Source organism: Lampetra fluviatilis, chromosome 25, assembly GCF_964198595.1.
Source record: "Lampetra fluviatilis chromosome 25, kcLamFluv1.1, whole genome shotgun sequence".
Taxonomy (NCBI): domain Eukaryota; kingdom Metazoa; phylum Chordata; class Hyperoartia; order Petromyzontiformes; family Petromyzontidae; genus Lampetra; species Lampetra fluviatilis.
Window position 1 is genome coordinate 7,223,224 of NC_136299.1, and position 18,714 is coordinate 7,241,937.

At 46.4% G+C, this 18,714-nt stretch overlaps 1 protein-coding gene across 3 annotated transcripts; it reads right to left on the bottom strand.

The window, feature by feature from the left end:
• Positions 1-1,354: 1,354 nt before the first annotated feature.
• LGALS8 (galectin 8) lies at positions 1,355-18,659 on the bottom strand. 3 transcript variants are annotated; one of them, XM_078868147.1, is made up of 8 exons: positions 17,539-18,659; positions 15,678-15,786; positions 14,026-14,114; positions 12,245-12,458; positions 10,960-11,079; positions 5,739-5,827; positions 3,965-4,130; positions 1,355-3,330 (listed from the first exon to the last, which is right to left on the bottom strand). In XM_078868147.1, exons 2-8 carry the CDS (start codon positions 15,759-15,761, stop codon positions 3,163-3,165), a joined length of 930 nt encoding a protein of 309 aa, XP_078724273.1. In that variant the 5' UTR covers positions 15,762-15,786; positions 17,539-18,659; the 3' UTR covers positions 1,355-3,162. The 3 variants fall into 3 exon arrangements, with proteins under 3 accessions (XP_078724273.1, XP_078724272.1, XP_078724271.1); XM_078868146.1 differs by having other exon boundaries at positions 17,404-18,659; XM_078868145.1 differs by lacking the exon at positions 17,539-18,659 and having other exon boundaries at positions 15,678-17,014.
• Between the last annotated feature and the right edge of the window lie 55 nt (positions 18,660-18,714).

The following is an 18,714-nucleotide window of genomic DNA, read 5'->3' on the forward strand; positions in this document are numbered from 1 at the left end:
CTTTGTTTTTTTCGGTAAAGTCACGTAGGTAAAACAATAAAATAAAATAAATGAAAACAACTAAATTAAATGACGTTTCGGAGGCAACACAAGCCTCCCTCATCAGGTGTAAAAAGGCACAGCAAAATAACTGTAGCTACAGTTATTTTAATTTAGTTGTTTTCATTTATTTTATTTTATTAATTGCTTTACCTACGTGACTTTACCGAAAAAACCAGAGTATAAAATATGCATTGTCTTTGAAACGTATTGGTCCATACCAGACAGCTTTCTTTAGACCCAAGTCTCAAACAGTGTTAGTCCTTGAAAAAGTTTTTTTTTGGTGCTTTAACATCTTAACACCTGTTTTATTGCCAGAACGGGTAAAACCAATTCTTATATTTTGATACTGTCAAGAAAGGTCCCATGACGATAGTTTTTCATTATTATCCAAGTACATTTTGATTGGCGGATAGTAAGTAGCAAACAAATACTTACACAGCCAAAATGAACATACACCAATTAAAAATAAAATTTTCATATATTTATCCAGGAGAGCCACGCTGAGGCATACGACTCTTTTTCAGCAGGGTCCTGCATTTTGTTTTTTAGTTTAAGATGTTTTCAGCTAATAAATGTGTGTTTATTATAGACGTGGGAGGACACTGGAGCATCCGGAGAAAACCCATGTCTACGAGGGGGCAACACTCTATATCCGTACAGATGGAAACAGATGGTGATCAGTACACTTGCTGTACTTCCCTCTGGCGAGTCGTGGGAGACATACCATCGAGTGTTGTTTTGTGTCCGCTCAACGGAACACACCTGCATCTTCATTGTTGGACATTAGGGGCCGTCCATAAATGACGTCATGCGATTTTGGACGATTTTTGACCCCCCCCCCTCGTCACACAGCGTCACAAAAAGTCAAACCCCCCCCCTCAAATATAACGTCACAAAAGCTCTGCCCCCCCCCCAAAACCATATTTCCATTTTGAAAATAAAACATGCTTCAAATTGCTTTAAACTATTGTCATTGCAGTGCGTATTTAATGTGGCGCTGCACTCTGATGTAGGAGAAAACATTCATTAAAAAGTCTATTTAATGAAGTAGAACGTGTTGTCTATTTATATAAAGTTGCGCATTTTGATGTGACGTCACATTTCTCAAACCCCCCCTCGTCACACATCGTCACAAATGTCTGACCCCCCCCCCCCTCCCTAGGTGCGTGACGTCATTTATGGACGGCCCCTAAGACAATTGATTGAAATTCCAGTCATATGGTGGCCCAAGTCTGGTTGATGGAACCTCTTTCAAGCCAAAAAATTGTGATACAATACACGCAAGGCAATGGCAGAGAGGTTGTGTGAAGAGGTGATATTTAATTGACAAAATACAGAATTGGTGAGATAACATTAATACAAATTACACAAGAAGGCACTTATTTGATCGGACCGTATGATAGTGGTTGTATCGTTGTTCACATATCACAACAACAAAAGATAGCTTGTCAATCAGGCTTGTAGCTTGGGATGAGCTCAGCATACATTAAAACCCGTAACGCGTCACACCTTCATCATTTCGAAAACAGTTGGGACAAAAAGTGCCCATTTGCCAACAAACACGCAAATCGGGCCCTTAAATAAAAAAACATTTTTCACGCAAAATGGGTGTTTACTTAAAAAGTAATTTGCGTTCAAAGTGGTTAAGGGATCACGTAAAGTGTCAATACATTTCAAGTATCATGCACGGTCATTCAAGTTCCCATGCTTGTAGTTTCGTACGGGGTTTGTGTTACTCATCTCAAGAGAGCTCTGGAGCTTGATTCAAATTTGCAGTCAAATCTCCATTATCTCATCAGGAGGATTATCCGGGTTGTGGATTCACCGATCTCGCACAAAATTTGAATGTAAAAAAATATTCCGAGCATCTTTGTTTTGTTTGCAGCTCCTCACTCGTCGAGGGTCACAGGAATCGGTGCCCACGTGACTGTAAGTTAAACCCGATTACTTTCGGAAGCAATAAAACAGGCGGTGCATTCTCCATCTTCACCCCCACCCCCCTATTCTAATTTACAAGTGGTTTTACACTATCAGTATTTTTGTTGTATCCGCTACACGACCCCAGGTAATTTTGAGTCAAGTGTACCCATATCTTACAGGCAGCAGTGCGAATTCACTACCTCCTGCAAGTAATTAACCACATGCTAATTGGCAGAAAAAGCACCAAACATGGAAAAACAGCTATCCCTCACAAAAGTTAACGTGTAACTGCTTCAATGAGGAAACTGTGCTTACAGTACTCTTAAAGTTAGGTCGTATTTCAAAGGTCTTCTTTTACAAAAGGGGCTCGCAGCCAATGTAAACCAAGGACGTCGATCGTCTAACGTGTGCCACCACTGAAGTTTGTTCCCGACAATCACAACATTTGTACGTGCAGACCGCAAACATAATACAGTACAGTAATATACAGAAAGCCGTATATCCTTGTAAGCCGCACACACTTTTGGAGCAAGTGTTGTTAGTGAGCACCTGTCAAGGCCGGCACAGAGCACGATGGGGGGTGGTTTGGCCAGCACCACGTCTGGCTGCTTTCTTGGCCTTGACATTGGCCATGAATAGGAATTGAACCAAGGTCACTGGGTTTGTAATTGAACCGAGGTCACTGGGTTTGCAGTGCACTAACTATTGTGCTAACCGCTCCCCAAACCGCACAGACATGATTGAGGAGCCGGTGATACACATCTCACCTCGCGTTCACGTTCTTACGGGCGACACCAGGCCCTGTCGGAAATACACCCTAACTTTCACAGTGGTTTAAGTCATTGTCATATCATATCAGTGACAGACCCATGCACAATGGACTATGCCCTTCCCATCTTCAACTCCACAATCCACTACAAACATCTTCTCCTGCCCCACTCAACCACTCACCCGCGCTCACCCTCTCTTACCCATGCTGTCATGTGTTCCACGGGTGACTGTGGTAGGTGAGGATGGTCACAGGATGTAAAGGTGGTGGCCATGCTATATCAGGGTGGCGACTGTGCTCATTCGGTGTGGTGACCATGCGAGGTGAGGATGGATGGCAGTATTAGGCAAGGGTCACGCCTACGTTAGGTGGGGGCGGCAGTACTGCTTCACCCCCACGGCTCCCCCTTGCTGTGTGTACTGGATCCTCACTCAGGGCTTCACCTTGACTCCCTGCACCTCGATGTCGGGCAGCATGAGGTCCCCGGACACGCGCACCTGGTCGACTGTCGCCATGCGCAGCATGCGTTGCTTGAAAGTGAAGGCCGGCTTGTCGTCCACGCTCACCGCAAAGTGGCCACGCTCACAGCGGATGAGCATCTGTCGGGGGGGGTCGGGGGGGCAAGAAAGGGCCCGTAGGTAGTTGAGTAGGGCTGCTAAACGTCCTGGTTTCAGAAAGACATTCGATAAAGCGTTTGACTCAATTGACTTCACAAGTAGTTCCGTGATGTAATTTTTTCGAGGGGGTGGGTGGATGCGCTGCGAGACTAAACCTTAACACAAATGCACAACGAGATGATGATGCCAGATGGGTGACTGAAGACTTGGGCGCTTTGCCCACTCTGTGCTTTGCCAGCTGTAATAGGCGCTCACATAACACATAGCTCGTCTCACGTGGGTCGTTGTCTTTGTGTCTGCACGTGCGTATGCATTTCCGTAGAGTGGTGGTGGTGCAGCGCTTGGTGTAGACCGCAATGAACCTGGCGACCTCGACTCTCAAAAATGTCTAACAATAGCGGTGATTGATATCTGAACCAATTATGCCCCAGGTCAACTAAAATTAGTACCTGGTACAGTGTGGACATATCAACAAGGGAGAGACTAAAGGTGGCCAGGCATGGTGCTAGCCACACCATTTTATCAAGCACCTTTCCAGGCTCCATAGGTGTTCGCTAACAGCATTCGCCCCACCAATCTGTGCTGGCTTTATGTGAAAAACCTTGTCCGTGTTTACCTTGAACTCTTTCCCCGGGTAGAAAGGGAATGAGTCCGCTGCCCTCTCCTCCTCGCCCCAGGCATCGCACAGCAGCGAGTTCCGCACAAACTCCTTCTTGCGGAAGCGTGGGTTGATGTGAAGCGCGATGTCGGGCCCGGTGCTTTGACCCAGGTTCACCATTATCCTGTATCATCATCATTGTTGTTGTCATCAACACTGACACAATTAGAAATCCGTCAACGTCATCACCATCAAAACCATCGTTATTAATGTCATAAGCAGTGACATTATCTTTAATACCTTTACATTGTTACCATCAAAATCTTTAAAATAATCGTTATCAGCATTATCATCATCACGACTATATTTACATAAACAATAATAACAGACAACATTCGCCCCTAAGTGGCGGTGACATCACCACGGCACTGGTGTGAGGCTAGGTGAACTTTGAGGCCATCACGTGAAGTGCCGAAAGGTGACTGGCAGGAGGAGGTCACGGGACAGACCCAGCTCTTATGGCTTGACCGAGATGGCACAGTGCTCCCCACTGTGCCAACTCGCTGCGATTTACCTATATAAGCACGTGTACTGTGTACCATGTCATGGGTCCCTTCCATTGTACTTCAGTGCCTTGTTTATTCAAAGTGTTATTTACAAGACGCATTGTCTCAGTAGGCTCTCTCCTGCAATGAATGCTACAACTCACATGCGAGATGCTGCCCTGGTGCAATTTGTTCGTGCATGCTGGATTTGGAATTCAGAAATTGCTGGTTCAATTCGACCTCCCGGTCTGGCAGTACAACAACGGTGCAAGTTTCTTGAATCCTACCTCCCCCACCCCAGTCCACGCAGCAGTAAACATGGTACACCACCAGAGTTAGTCAATTGGCAGGTGGCGAGGAGTGGGGTAAAGCGCGGGTACCCCCCCCACCTCTCTTAAGACCTCCGATAAGCACGGTTGGCTATGTACGGTGCAAAAGAAGTTCAACATACATACATACAAAGACGTCTGGCCAGCGTGAAAGAGTAGGCCAAATACCCTCTAGAGCTCCCACTACATTTGAAGGCCCTTCCATCAACAGTGGCGAAAGCGAGCAAACGCAAGGGCTGCACATTTACCGTTTACACAAGTGGCTCTGCCTGCAGGGGGGATCATGAGACCATGTGAGACAAGCCAGCGCTGATCGCATCACCTGTGTCACCAGAGTGGGTCGCGCTGCTGGGTTTATCTTGTATTCTGACCGTGTACTTCCGATCAGCAAATACAAACTATAGCCAACAAACCTTTACCCAAGTCTCAAGCTTCGTGAGGAAATATACTTTCCTTTATTGTGACTCACAAATGACCGTAGAAAAGGCCATGAATGAACGAGGTTATTTGAAAATGGGAAGCTGATGAAACAGCAAGAGACTGGCAAAAGGGTACGCACAGAGATATAGAAATATACAGCAAGGTAGATAAGACATAAAATAGACTGCAAAAAGTAAATCCAGACCGAGGAAATATTGTGTAGAATATATTTTTTTAACAAATCCGAAGCAGTGTACGATACTCAAGCGAGGTCAATGTTATCATGATTGCGCCGACTTTCTGTGACTGCAATTCAGCCGCGTGTCAAAAGGTGTCTCTAGCGAGCTGGCTGGCTCCGAGGCTGATCCCTGACCCACCCAGGTAACCGGAGGGGCCCATGGACCCCGGTGCAGCCACACCACCTGCACCTTTGACAGCTATACCATCAAATTACGGCAAACCTGTCGCAACTCGACGAGCGTAAAGGCGAGCCCTCACCTGTCCGGGTTGCATTTCACCGTGGCTCGGACCAGGACGCTTTTCCCCTCTGCAAATCCTCCAGGGATGAGTGCGGAGCACGGGGCGGTCTGGAACAACGCAGACACGTGGCACGCAGATACACAGCTAGACGTACGGGAAAACACAGTCACATAAACAGAAGGGCATAGACACAAACACAACAGGCAAGCCCAGAGAGAGACAGTGACATAAATATACTGGTGGACAGGCACAAGTTCAGACACAAAGACACACAAACACAAAGAGGCACGCAGATACACAGTTAGACGTACGGGAAAACACAGTCACATAAACAGAAGGACATAGACACAAACACAACAGGCAAGCACAGAGACAGTGACATAAATATACTGGTGGACAGGCACAAGTTCAGACACAAAGACACACAAACACAAAGAGGCACGCAGATACACAGTTAGACGTACGGGAAAACACAGTCACATAAACAGAAGGGCATAGACACAAACACAACAGGCAAGCGCAGAGACAGTGACATAAATATACTGGTGGACAGGCACAAGTTCAGACACAAAGACACACAAACACAAAGAGGCACGCAGATACACAGTTAGACGTACGGGAAAACACAGTCACATAAACAGAAGGGCATAGACACAAACACAACAGGCAAGCGCAGAGACAGTGACACAAATATACTGGTGGACAGGCACAAGTTCAGACACAAAGACACACAAACACAAAGAGGCACGCAGATACACAGCTAGACGTACGGGAAAACACAGTCACATAAACAGAAGGGCATAGACACAAACACAACAGGCAAGCGCAGAGACAGTGACATAAATATACTGGTGGACAGGCACAAGTTCAGACACAAAGACACACAAACACAAAGAGGCACGCAGATACACAGTTAGACGTACGGGAAAACACAGTCACATAAACAGAAGGGCATAGACACAAACACAACAGGCAAGCACAGAGACAGTGACACAAATATACTGGTGGACAGGCACAAGTTCAGACACAAAGACACACAAACACAAAGAGGCACGCAGATACACAGTTAGACGTACGGGAAAACACAGTCACATAAACAGAAGGACATAGACACAAACACAACAGGCAAGCACAGAGACAGTGACATAAATATACTGGTGGACAGGCACAAGTTCAGACACAAAGACACACAAACACAAAGAGGCACGCAGATACACAGTTAGACGTACGGGAAAACACAGTCACATAAACAGAAGGGCATAGACACAAACACAACAGGCAAGCACAGAGACAGTGACACAAATATACTGGTGGACAGGCACAAGTTCAGACACAAAGACACACAAACACAAAGAGGCACGCAGATACACAGTTAGACGTACGGGAAAACACAGTCACATAAACAGAAGGGCATAGACACAAACACAACAGGCAAGCACAGAGACAGTGACATAAATATACTGGTGGACAGGCACAAGTTCAGACACAAAGACACACAAACACAAAGAGGCACGCAGATACACAGTTAGACGTACGGGAAAACACAGTCACATAAACAGAAGGACATAGACACAAACACAACAGGCAAGCACAGAGACAGTGACATAAATATACTGGTGGACAGGCACAAGTTCAGACACAAAGACACACAAACACAAAGAGGCACGCAGATACACAGTTAGACGTACGGGAAAACACAGTCACATAAACAGAAGGGCATAGACACAAACACAACAGGCAAGCACAGAGACAGTGACATAAATATACTGGTGGACAGGCACAAGTTCAGACACAAAGACACACAAACACAAAGAGGCACGCAGATACACAGTTAGACGTACGGGAAAACACAGTCACATAAACAGAAGGACATAGACACAAACACAACAGGCAAGCACAGAGACAGTGACACAAATATACTGGTGGACAGGCACAAGTTCAGACACAAAGACACACAAACACAAAGAGGCACGCAGATACACAGTTAGACGTACGGGAAAACACAGTCACATAAACAGAAGGGCATAGACACAAACACAACAGGCAAGCACAGAGACAGTGACACAAATATACTGGTGGACAGGCACAAGTTCAGACACAAAGACACACAAACACAAAGAGGCACGCAGATACACAGTTAGACGTACGGGAAAACACAGTCACATAAACAGAAGGGCATAGACACAAACACAACAGGCAAGCACAGAGACAGTGACATAAATATACTGGTGGACAGGCACAAGTTCAGACACAAAGACACACAAACACAAAGAGGCACGCAGATACACAGTTAGACGTACGGGAAAACACAGTCACATAAACAGAAGGACATAGACACAAACACAACAGGCAAGCACAGAGACAGTGACATAAATATACTGGTGGACAGGCACAAGTTCAGACACAAAGACACACAAACACAAATAGGCACGCAGATACACAGTTAGACGTACGGGAAAACACAGTCACATAAACAGAAGGGCATAGACACAAACACAACAGGCAAGCACAGAGACAGTGACATAAATATACTGGTGGACAGGCACAAGTTCAGACACAAAGACACACAAACACAAAGAGGCACGCAGATACACAGTTAGACGTACGGGAAAACACAGTCACATAAACAGAAGGACATAGACACAAACACAACAGGCAAGCACAGAGACAGTGACATAAATATACTGGTGGACAGGCACAAGTTCAGACACAAAGACACACAAACACAAAGAGGCACGCAGATACACAGTTAGACGTACGGGAAAACACAGTCACATAAACAGAAGGGCATAGACACAAACACAACAGGCAAGCACAGAGACAGTGACATAAATATACTGGTGGACAGGCACAAGTTCAGACACAAAGACACACAAACACAAAGAGGCACGCAGATACACAGTTAGACGTACGGGAAAACACAGTCACATAAACAGAAGGGCATAGACACAAACACAACAGGCAAGCCCAGAGAGAGACAGTGACATAAATATACTGGTGGACAGGCACAAGTTCAGACACAAAGACACACAAACACAAAGAGGCACGCAGATACACAGTTAGACGTACGGGAAAACACAGTCACATAAACAGAAGGACATAGACACAAACACAACAGGCAAGCACAGAGACAGTGACATAAATATACTGGTGGACAGGTACAAGTTCAGACACAAAGACACACAAACACAAAGAGGCACGCAGATACACAGTTAGACGTACGGGAAAACACAGTCACATAAACAGAAGGACATAGACACAAACACAACAGGCAAGCACAGAGACAGTGACATAAATATACTGGTGGACAGGCACAAGTTCAGACACAAAGACACACAAACACAAAGAGGCACGCAGATACACAGTTAGACGTACGGGAAAACACAGTCACATAAACAGAAGGACATAGACACAAACACAACAGGCAAGCACAGAGACAGTGACATAAATATACTGGTGGACAGGCACAAGTTCAGACACAAAGACACACAAACACAAAGAGGCACGCAGATACACAGTTAGACGTACGGGAAAACACAGTCACATAAACAGAAGGACATAGACACAAACACAACAGGCAAGCACAGAGACAGTGACATAAATATACTGGTGGACAGGCACAAGTTCAGACACAAAGACACACAAACACAAAGAGGCACGCAGATACACAGTTAGACGTACGGGAAAACACAGTCACATAAACAGAAGGACATAGACACAAACACAACAGGCAAGCCCAGAGAGAGACAGTGACACAAATATACTGGTGGACAGGCACAAGGTCAGACACAAAGACACACAAACACAAAGAGGCACACAGATACACAGCAACAACCACCGTTCGCCACTAAGTGGAGGTGACGTCACAACGGCGTTTGTGCCAGTCTAGGTGCACTTTGAGGTGACGTAAATTGTTGAAAGATTGCTGGAAGGTCATTGGACCCACCCAGGTGCTATGGGTCCACTTAGATGACTGGCAGGTGCTCCACCTGTACTCCTTACTGAGCCAACTTGGTGCTCCATTGTACAGATACACAGACACACAGAGACACATGGACATACATATATACTGGACACAGTCACACAGAGACACGGGTAAATATATGTAAACATAAACACAACAGGCATATAGAAACAAAATTACACGAATGTAATGGAACACAGTACACACATAAAAGCACAGGCACGAAGGCATCAACAGACAACAGGGATACAAATACACAGGTACACAAACGCAGTGGGACACGTACTGAGACATAGACTCACAGGCACAGGTACCCAGGCACCAGACATGCTGTATATATGGGAAAACATTAAAAAAACAGATGAATCAATATGAGGCATACACAAAGACACAAAATCGGACGTGGACACGTGACATAAACAGTGCCAGCATTCGTCGGCAAAACGCCCAAGAAAAAAATATATCACGTGGCAGCAAAGCACTTAATAATTTTTCACGGGGAAATTTTTTTCTCTCCCACACGAAAACAAAAAAATGTCATTCAAGGGCAGCCTGGCAGGGATAGCCTCAGCTAAGCGTGTTTGTAGAAAGAAAACAATAGTGCTGAATGGAATATGCTCTACCACCACCCAGAGGCCGGGTTCCTGCGCAGGAGTGGCCACCCAAACCAGCCGAGTGTCTCGTTAATAATTACCCCACACCTTGCCTCACCGGTTATCTACGCCATTCCAAGACCCCAGTACTGTATTTGAGCTAACCACCCCAACCACCACTGTGTGGCTCTCGATGTTTACCAATCAATAAGCACGTGCGCGTCGCACACTCCTCGCAGCGCTCTGCAGTTCAGTGAACGTTGGCCGAGCTGAAATGGTGGCCCGTAGGGAGGTGACGCTGCGAGAACTGGAGTCTGGAAATTCCTGCGACTTGCCAGGTTCGAAGTATAGTTCGCCAACCACTGCGCCACGACTCCACCCAATGTCGAATGACAATTTTCTGTCTGATTTTTCTCTCGGTCAGGCTGCTGTCCGGTTTGCTGGATGTTTGGATCCAATGGTTGTTTGGCAAACCAGATGGACACAAATGGATGGATGGTTGGATGAATGAATGAATGGACGCCTGGCCGACTCGACAAATACATAGACAGACAAGCAGAGAGATGGATGGAAATTAGAGAGATCAGGAGAGGCAAAGATGGTTAGATAGCCAGCCGACTAGACCAGACACACACATAGGGGACTGACAAACAAACAACAAACGGACGGATTGGAGTCGTACCAGTGTCCTCGAGAAGCGGATGCTGGACACAGTGACGGGGCCGGAAATGTGGAAGGTGTCCACGTCCGCCAGCAGCAGGCGGTGCTTGTACGTGATGTACGGCCGCCCGGCCGACACAACCTGCACGGGCAGTGCAGGTCCCGGGACGTACGCATGGGTGCACGCACGCGCATGGGTGTGTGTGTGCACGTGTGTGTGCGTGCGGATGTGTGTGAGTGGAGCGATAGTGGAGCAGTTATCACACTGCGATGTATGCCCATGTAAATAAGCTAAGAATTCCATCTATGTCTTTTAAGGTCCGATATCAAGGCACCTGCATACAAACTGTCACGGACGAGCACAAGTTGCGCAACTCGGCACCAAACTGAAGTTTTCTCGGTGACGTCACATTCTCGTGCACATCTTTCAACATGAACAAGAGCAAGTGAAATACGATGTGGTGTAATGACCAGGGCTAATGTTCAACCTGGTCTGTCCAGATCGCCGACCCAGAAAATATGCCCCACCTGGCACACCATATCCTGTATACCTCCGCTACGGGCTGCAGCTACTACCAGTCACGTAACGCCTACTCCGGTCGAACCAGCGACCCGGAAAATATGCAGTAAGAAATTAGGATATCCCTGGTCACCGTGAACCAACATAACCACAAACCCAAAAAACCATTGTGGCTTCTCAGCTTGAAACGACCGCATTCTTTTTCACGTAAAACACCGGAAAAGAAACCACCAGGCTGTGCTAAGAGTTCAGCCACCAGCAGGGTTGATGACAAAAATTTGCGTCTAAAATATTTGTCAATGAAGCATTCTTTTTTTTTATCACAGTCCATGTTGACTACGAGTGGACGAGATTCATAAAGTGCGACGACGGCTAAGACCAAAGCTCGACTCATTCTGAAGAGACGAATTTTGTGGATTTGGAGATGCATACTAAGAAAACGTAGTCACGTGATCAGAGACGGAAGTGCAATGAGCAAGCAAGCAAGCAAGCCTTGCGTAACCCCTATGCCAATAACGGACCGCAAACCCAATCGCGGAAGTTCATCTACACTGACATACGCTCCAGATTCCAAGCTCAGACTTTCTGTGAGCTAGAGCACACTCTGAACAAGAGAACGGCTCCGTGAATTCCGCAGACTCGGACTCGACTGCAATAGTAAACTCTGACGAAATGAACACCGGCCACCAGAGATGCGGCTGGGCACTCCAGCCCAACACGCCGCCATCGCCGCCCCACCCACGGAGCTCCCCACCGCTCGAGACCCCGGCTGCTGCCCCCCTCCCACCTGGATCTCCTCCTCGGTGGCGATGAGAGTGACGCAAAAGTTTTGGCCGCGCACAAAGGGGCCGGTGCTGCCGCCAGTCTTCTCCTCGCGGCCCCAGCGCTGGGCGCACATCGAGTTGCACACGACGCAGCCGCTGCCCAACCGCACGCTCATGTGCAGCGCGACGTCGGCGTGAGGGTGGATGTGCGAGCCGATCTGCAGCTCCATGTGGAACCTGGGGCAGGGACGGCGCCGGGCAAAGCCGTTTAGGTTGCAGAGATCGCGCTAAACTAAACATACAAGCTAAAACTATTTTTTATTTCCCCAGGTAAGGCCCGCTGCGCTATATATAGCTCTTTTTCGGAAGCTCAACGAAGTGGCTTATCGTGTGGAAATCTATAGCAGCCAAATACAGTTCTCTAAACGCATGTTGATTCTAAATGTGGAAGGGAAAAACCAGAGGACCCAGAGAGCAATCTACACGACCACAGGGAGAACATGCAAACTCCAAATATACAGGTGTCAGGGTTGGGGTCGAAGGGTAATTGTGCGTGAAGAACTACAAACGCATTAGCCTCTCATCACACACGTATAAATTGTCAAGAAGATCAAGCAAGAGCAGGATCAAAGTGTCATCAAGGTGTCATCGAGGCCTAAGCTACTGGTGCCAAACACTTCACTCCCAACCTTTCTACCCTCCACCAGATACCGAAGCTGTCACAGTTGACACGCCACCTCCGAAAATAATTTAGAAGAGAATGATGAAAGAATTGGAGGCATTACTAGACGATTGTCAGCTTAGCAGAAGCCAGCAGATTTGAAAACCGGGGGCCGGCACAGGATACACGATTCACCACAACGCTTTGCTCTCTCTCAGCAACCGCACCCTCTCCACTAAGCACCATGAAGCCCTTAAGACTTATGTTTCAACACTGGGGCGTGTGACGTGGATTTAAACAGAGCTCCCACACAACATGGGCTGGATTTAAATTGATCTTTGTGGAATGTGAGCTAGATTTAGATTTGATTAGTGAGACTAAACTGGACTTGGTACTAAAGTTCTTGGGTCTTGAGGGAATGTAGCTGGGTTTATATTGAGCCCAGTGCAAATAATCTGGGTTAGAATGTAGGGTTCAGTTTTGGAGGCACGTGATCTAAATTTAAATTGACCCCTGCAGAAAGATCCATGAAAAATGCGAGCTGGGTTTAGAATAAGCCATGTGTCACATGAGCTGGATTTAGATGGAGCTCTACAGTGCGTTGATTGGCTTTAAGTTTAGGTTTGAACCAAGAGGAATGTGGAATCGGTTTAGACTGAGTCGTGTGGGATTTTTCCCCATGCTCAGAAGGATTGCTGCGAAATCTGTAAATTTGTGGGCTTGCCAAAAACATCTGAAAGTCCTATTCAGCCCTCAGTAAAGAAAAGGTTTCCACCCCTGATTTAAACTGTGGATTCTCACATATGAGTTTAGACCAAGAGTGCTTTAACCTATTTGGTATGGCAGCCACCCAATCAAGACCATTAGTCCCTGAGCACCTCCCTCCCCTCCACCAGGTTACAAAGGCCACAATACAGAGACCATACGATCACACCTCTAGTCAACACCGCATTAGTACGGCGTTTGTTTCAAGTTGCGTATTAGTAGATGTTGTTGCCACACTGTGGCGCCGACGTTCCCACGCGCGCATTCAACATTTTTCCTGCACGGGATGCATGCCGCGGCCCGCGGCCCTCCTAGTTTAGACTGTGGGCTGTGTGGCCTGGGCTGATTGCGGGGTCCCCTAAAAACCAAGTGAGTTACCTGTCCGCATTGATGGGCACATAGCCCTCGATAGTGATGCTCTTCCCAACCTGGAAGCCTTCATAGATGCTCATGCGGAACGGCAGCATCTGCGCCAAGGATATGAACAAAGGGCAAAGAGACAGTCATCAATACCATCATCTTCAGCATCATCATCAAATCTCTCAGCACCTATGCTCACAAGGAAATTATAAAACGACACGAGACCCATTACAGGCATTTTTCAGTACCAACATCAACAACAACAACAACCGCCATTCGCCACTAAGTGGCGGTGACGTCACCACGACGCTTGTGCCAGGCCATGTGCACCCTGAGGCCACGTGAAGTGTCGAACGCCCGCTGGCAGGAGGTCACGGGGCAGACCCAGGTGCCACGGGTCGACTGACCGAGATGACCGAGACGAGTGGCTGATGCACCACCTGTGCCCCCTACTGTGCCAACTTGCTGTGCTTTAGCCACCCGGCGCTCCGCTCGTTGTTGTGAGCGTCGCTCCTCCGCCCTCCGTTGTTGTTGGAGGGCGACTGCCTCCAACTGCCCAGTAGCGTCCTTCACGAGCCTCCTCCACTGAGGCCGATCTTGACACCGCTGGTACCAGTCATCGGCAAGTCCACTCAGCTCCACGTCCTCCTGTACCACATCACTCCATCTCTTCTCTAGCCCGTGCCGCGCCCGTTTAGCCCCCTCGATCCGGCCGAACAAAAGCTGTACCAACATCACCACCATCATCACCACCATCACTATCATCTTCGCCGAACAGATGAATAAGTGACAATGGAGATCCATCAGAACCAAAACAGCAAGCATCATCATCGCCGCCCTATCATTATTACCTGCACTGCCATCACCATCACTTGCATCAAAAAAATTAACACACGACACGGAAGACCCATGAACCATAGTCAACACAGACCCACCGTTACCATAATCATCAAGAGTATCACCATCATCTCAGCACTTATGCTCACAAGGAAATGAACAGATCACGTGAGGAACCCATCAGAGCCAAAACAGCACCACCATCATCATCATCCCACCCTTATTACCGTCACCATCACCTGCACCAAAGAGATTAAACAAACGGTGAGAAAGAAAGAACCATGGCCATGCTGCCAGGCAATCTGCCCCACATGGACACTGAAATAAATTGCAGCATAAATTACTTTTCTAACAAAATCTTGACTTTCACCACCGTTACAGAAGAATCCCGCGTTAACGTGAAATTAATGTTTGACCGGGTCCATTTCATAACACGAGCGTGTTTTTAATTTCAGTTACAAAGTTTCACAAAACTCAGAGAGGGCCCGTGCTGTCACATGCAGTAATTCAATGGTTATAAGGAGGTCATGTGGGTATGATGAAGGCCCATTAAAGTCGTGTAACAATGAGGAAACATAATATTTAAGCATTTTTAAACAAACTTTTCTCTCTCTCTTAGAAGATAAATGTTTGGTTGTCCACTTTACAAATTCCCAGCCCCATGTGAAAACGTGGATCAGAGACAGAGCCGACATCAAGATATCTGTTGAGTCAATGAACGAAGCTCTGTGCTGTTGATGGCAAGAGACAGATGAAGAGGTGGAGGAAGCAATCCCATGCCCTTCAGTGAACAAAGGTGGATTACTCAGGGTGGACGAGGATCAGTCACCCACCGGGTTTTTCACCGAGGGTTGAGCCTCATCAGCTGATGCCGGCTGCAGTTTCAATATCCACGGCTCCTGCTCCATGCTGACCATGAGGTTGTCGGTGCAGTCTGGAGTCCTGTACACCTCCATAGAGTTAATCATGTACAGTGTAGATCATAGGATATAGAGTCCAATGTCTTGATACCATTCCCTCTCGTTACACAGCACTCTGTGACGACATTATACTACTATATTATACTAAATACTGTAGTTTTTTAAAACTATGATCTGGTCACCTCGTCTGTAGTGTATATACTGTGTTTATTATCGACTACACTAATACTGCTTACAGTCTATAGGATATTGTCTCACCTGCAGTACTTTGTCATGTGTATAATGTCGCGAACGTACATGTAAAGAACGCATACGCCTGTGACATGTGACACGTACTGTATAAGTCCGGTATGCTGCCTGTAAGCGATACTAATCAATCTCAAATCGATACGCTGCTGTTGTTGCTGCTGCTGCTACTGTCTGCATGCTGTCTGTATGATGTCTGTATGCTGTCTATAGTATCACTCTATGTACTGTCTATAGTATCACTCTATGTACTGTCTACAGTATCACTCTGTATATCTGTATGCTGTCTATAGTATCACTCTGTATGATGTCTGTATGCTGTCTATAGTATCACTCCGTATGTCTATAGTATCACTCTGTATGCTGTCTGTATGCTGTCTATAGTATCACTCTGTATGCTGTCTGTATGCTGTCTATAGTATCACTCTGTATGATGTCTGTATGCTGTCTATAGTATCACTCTGTATGCTGTCTATAGTATCACTCTGTATGATGTCTATAGTATCACTCTGTGTACTGTCTATAGTATCACTATACACTGTCTATAGTATCACTATACACTGTCTATAGTATCACTCTATATGCTGTCCTGTCCGACTATGCCACCACCACCACAGTCTACAGCCACAACAGCAGCAGCAGCCGTCTTCACCTTGTCGTGCTGTCAATGCAGTCTATGATGTCTATAGTATCACTCTATGTATGCTGTCTATAGTATCACTCTGTGTACTGTCTATAGTATCACTCTATGTATACTGTCTATAGTATCACTCTGTGTATCACTATATACTGTCTATAGTATCACTCTGTGTACTGTCTATAGTATCACTGTGTACTGTCTATAGTATCACTCTGTGTATAGTCTATAGTATCACTCTGTGTACTGTCTATAGTATCACTATGTATACTGTCTATAGTATCACTATGTATACTGTCTATAGTATCACTATGTATAGTCTATAGTATCACTCTGTGTACTGTCTATAGTATCACTCTGTAAACTGTCTATAGTATCACTCTGTGTATAGTCTATAGTATCACTCTGTGTAGTCTATAGTATCACTCTGTGTACTGTCTATAGTATCACTCTGTGTACTGTCTATAGTATCACTCTGTATACTGTCTATAGTATCACTATATATAGTCTATAGTATCACTCTGTGTACTGTCTATAGTATCACTGTGTATAGTCTATAGTATCACTATGTATAGTCTATAGTATCACTCTGTGTACTGTCTATAGTATCACTGTGTATAGTCTATAGTATCACTCTGTGTACTGTCTATAGTATCACTCTGTGTACTGTCTATAGTATCACTGTGTATAGTCTATAGTATCACTATGTATAGTCTATAGTATCACTCTGTGTGTACTGTCTGCTGCTGACGCTACCACGCCTGCCGCCTGCACATCTGCGGCGTCTGTAGTCGACGACGACGTCGCCCTCTGTAGTCGCCTCGCCTCGATCCTGTCTGTCTCTCTCTACACAGTCTGTAGGCGATGTTACACTTCCCGCAGCCTACAGACCTCTACACAGTCTCTCGTCTCACGATGTCCCTGTGAAGATGCCCACACACGACTCCCGTGGCTCGATCCACTGCTGGATGACGGCCTCCGTCAACACGCCGTGCCGGCAGCAGTGCGCGAGAGAGAGAAGGATGACTATATTGTTATAGACTCTACACCCTCTCTGTTGATTCTCTCTTCCTCATCATTGCCCTCTGTGGCCACCATGCAGCCGCAGCAGAAGAAGTAGCCAGCTAAACCAGATTGTGTTGCTGCTGTTGTTGATGTCGAGATCTGTCTGCTGTTGTTGTTGTTAATGTCGAGGTCTGTCTGCTGCTGCTGTTGTTGTTGTTGATGTCGAGGTCTGTCTGTGCTGCTGTTGTTGTTAATGTCGAGGACTGTCTGCTGCTGCTGTTGTTGTTGATGTAGAGGTCTGTCTGTGCTGCTGTTGTTGTTGTTGATGTCGAGGTCTGTCTGCTGCTGTTGCTGTTGTTAATGTCGAGGACTGTCTGCTGCTGCTGCTGTTGTTGTCGAGGTCTGTCTGCTGCTGTCGTCAGCTGCTGGCTGTAGGAAGAAAATACATCCACAGAAGCTTCAAGGATCCATTCAATCTCCGGCAATCTTCCTCCTCCTCTCGTGCCAGCTAAGGGGGTCTTTGTCTCCAATTCACGTCTCCTGCTGCCGCTCCTCACATTCTACAGCCCTCTCATTAATAACGATACAATTAGCGGCTGAAGGAGATATACACACACGATGTGCGTATACATTAAGCAAGTGTCACACAGAGATACAAGCTGTCGTCTTAATTCTTCAGCGATGCCCCTGCACGTTTGATTTCAGACAGAATGATGACGACGGTGGTGACGATGAATTATTGATGACAAACGGAGGCTACATTCCTAAAGCCCACACCGTCGTTATGAACAAACTCTACAATTAGCATTACCTTTACGTTCTTCTTAAGTCATATTTACTTGCGATGATGATGATGATAATGGCAATAATGAACAATTAACCCTCGTAAGAGGAATAATTAATAACAAGCGATCGTTGTTAGAAACAATTCCTGCCGCCGTTTCCAACGTGCCAGGAAGCAGCGATGCTACTCCGATGGTGGTGGTGGTGATGCAACGACGACGTGGTAATGATTATGAAGATGTTGTTGATGTTGTTGTTGATGTTGTTGTTGTTGCTGAT

Excerpts from the sequence above, each read along its gene's own strand:
- LGALS8 (XM_078868145.1), bottom strand. The coding sequence starts at position 15,812 with ATGATTAACTCTATGGAGGTGTACAGGACTCCAGACTGCACCGACAAC. Across the intron at positions 14,115-15,677 it reads AACCCTCGGTGAAAAACCCG|ATGCTGCCGTTCCGCATGAG; the intron begins GTGGGTGACTGA and ends TCCTTGGCGCAG. Across the intron at positions 12,459-14,025 it reads GTGCCCATCAATGCGGACAG|GTTCCACATGGAGCTGCAGA; the intron begins GTAACTCACTTG and ends TCCCTGCCCCAG.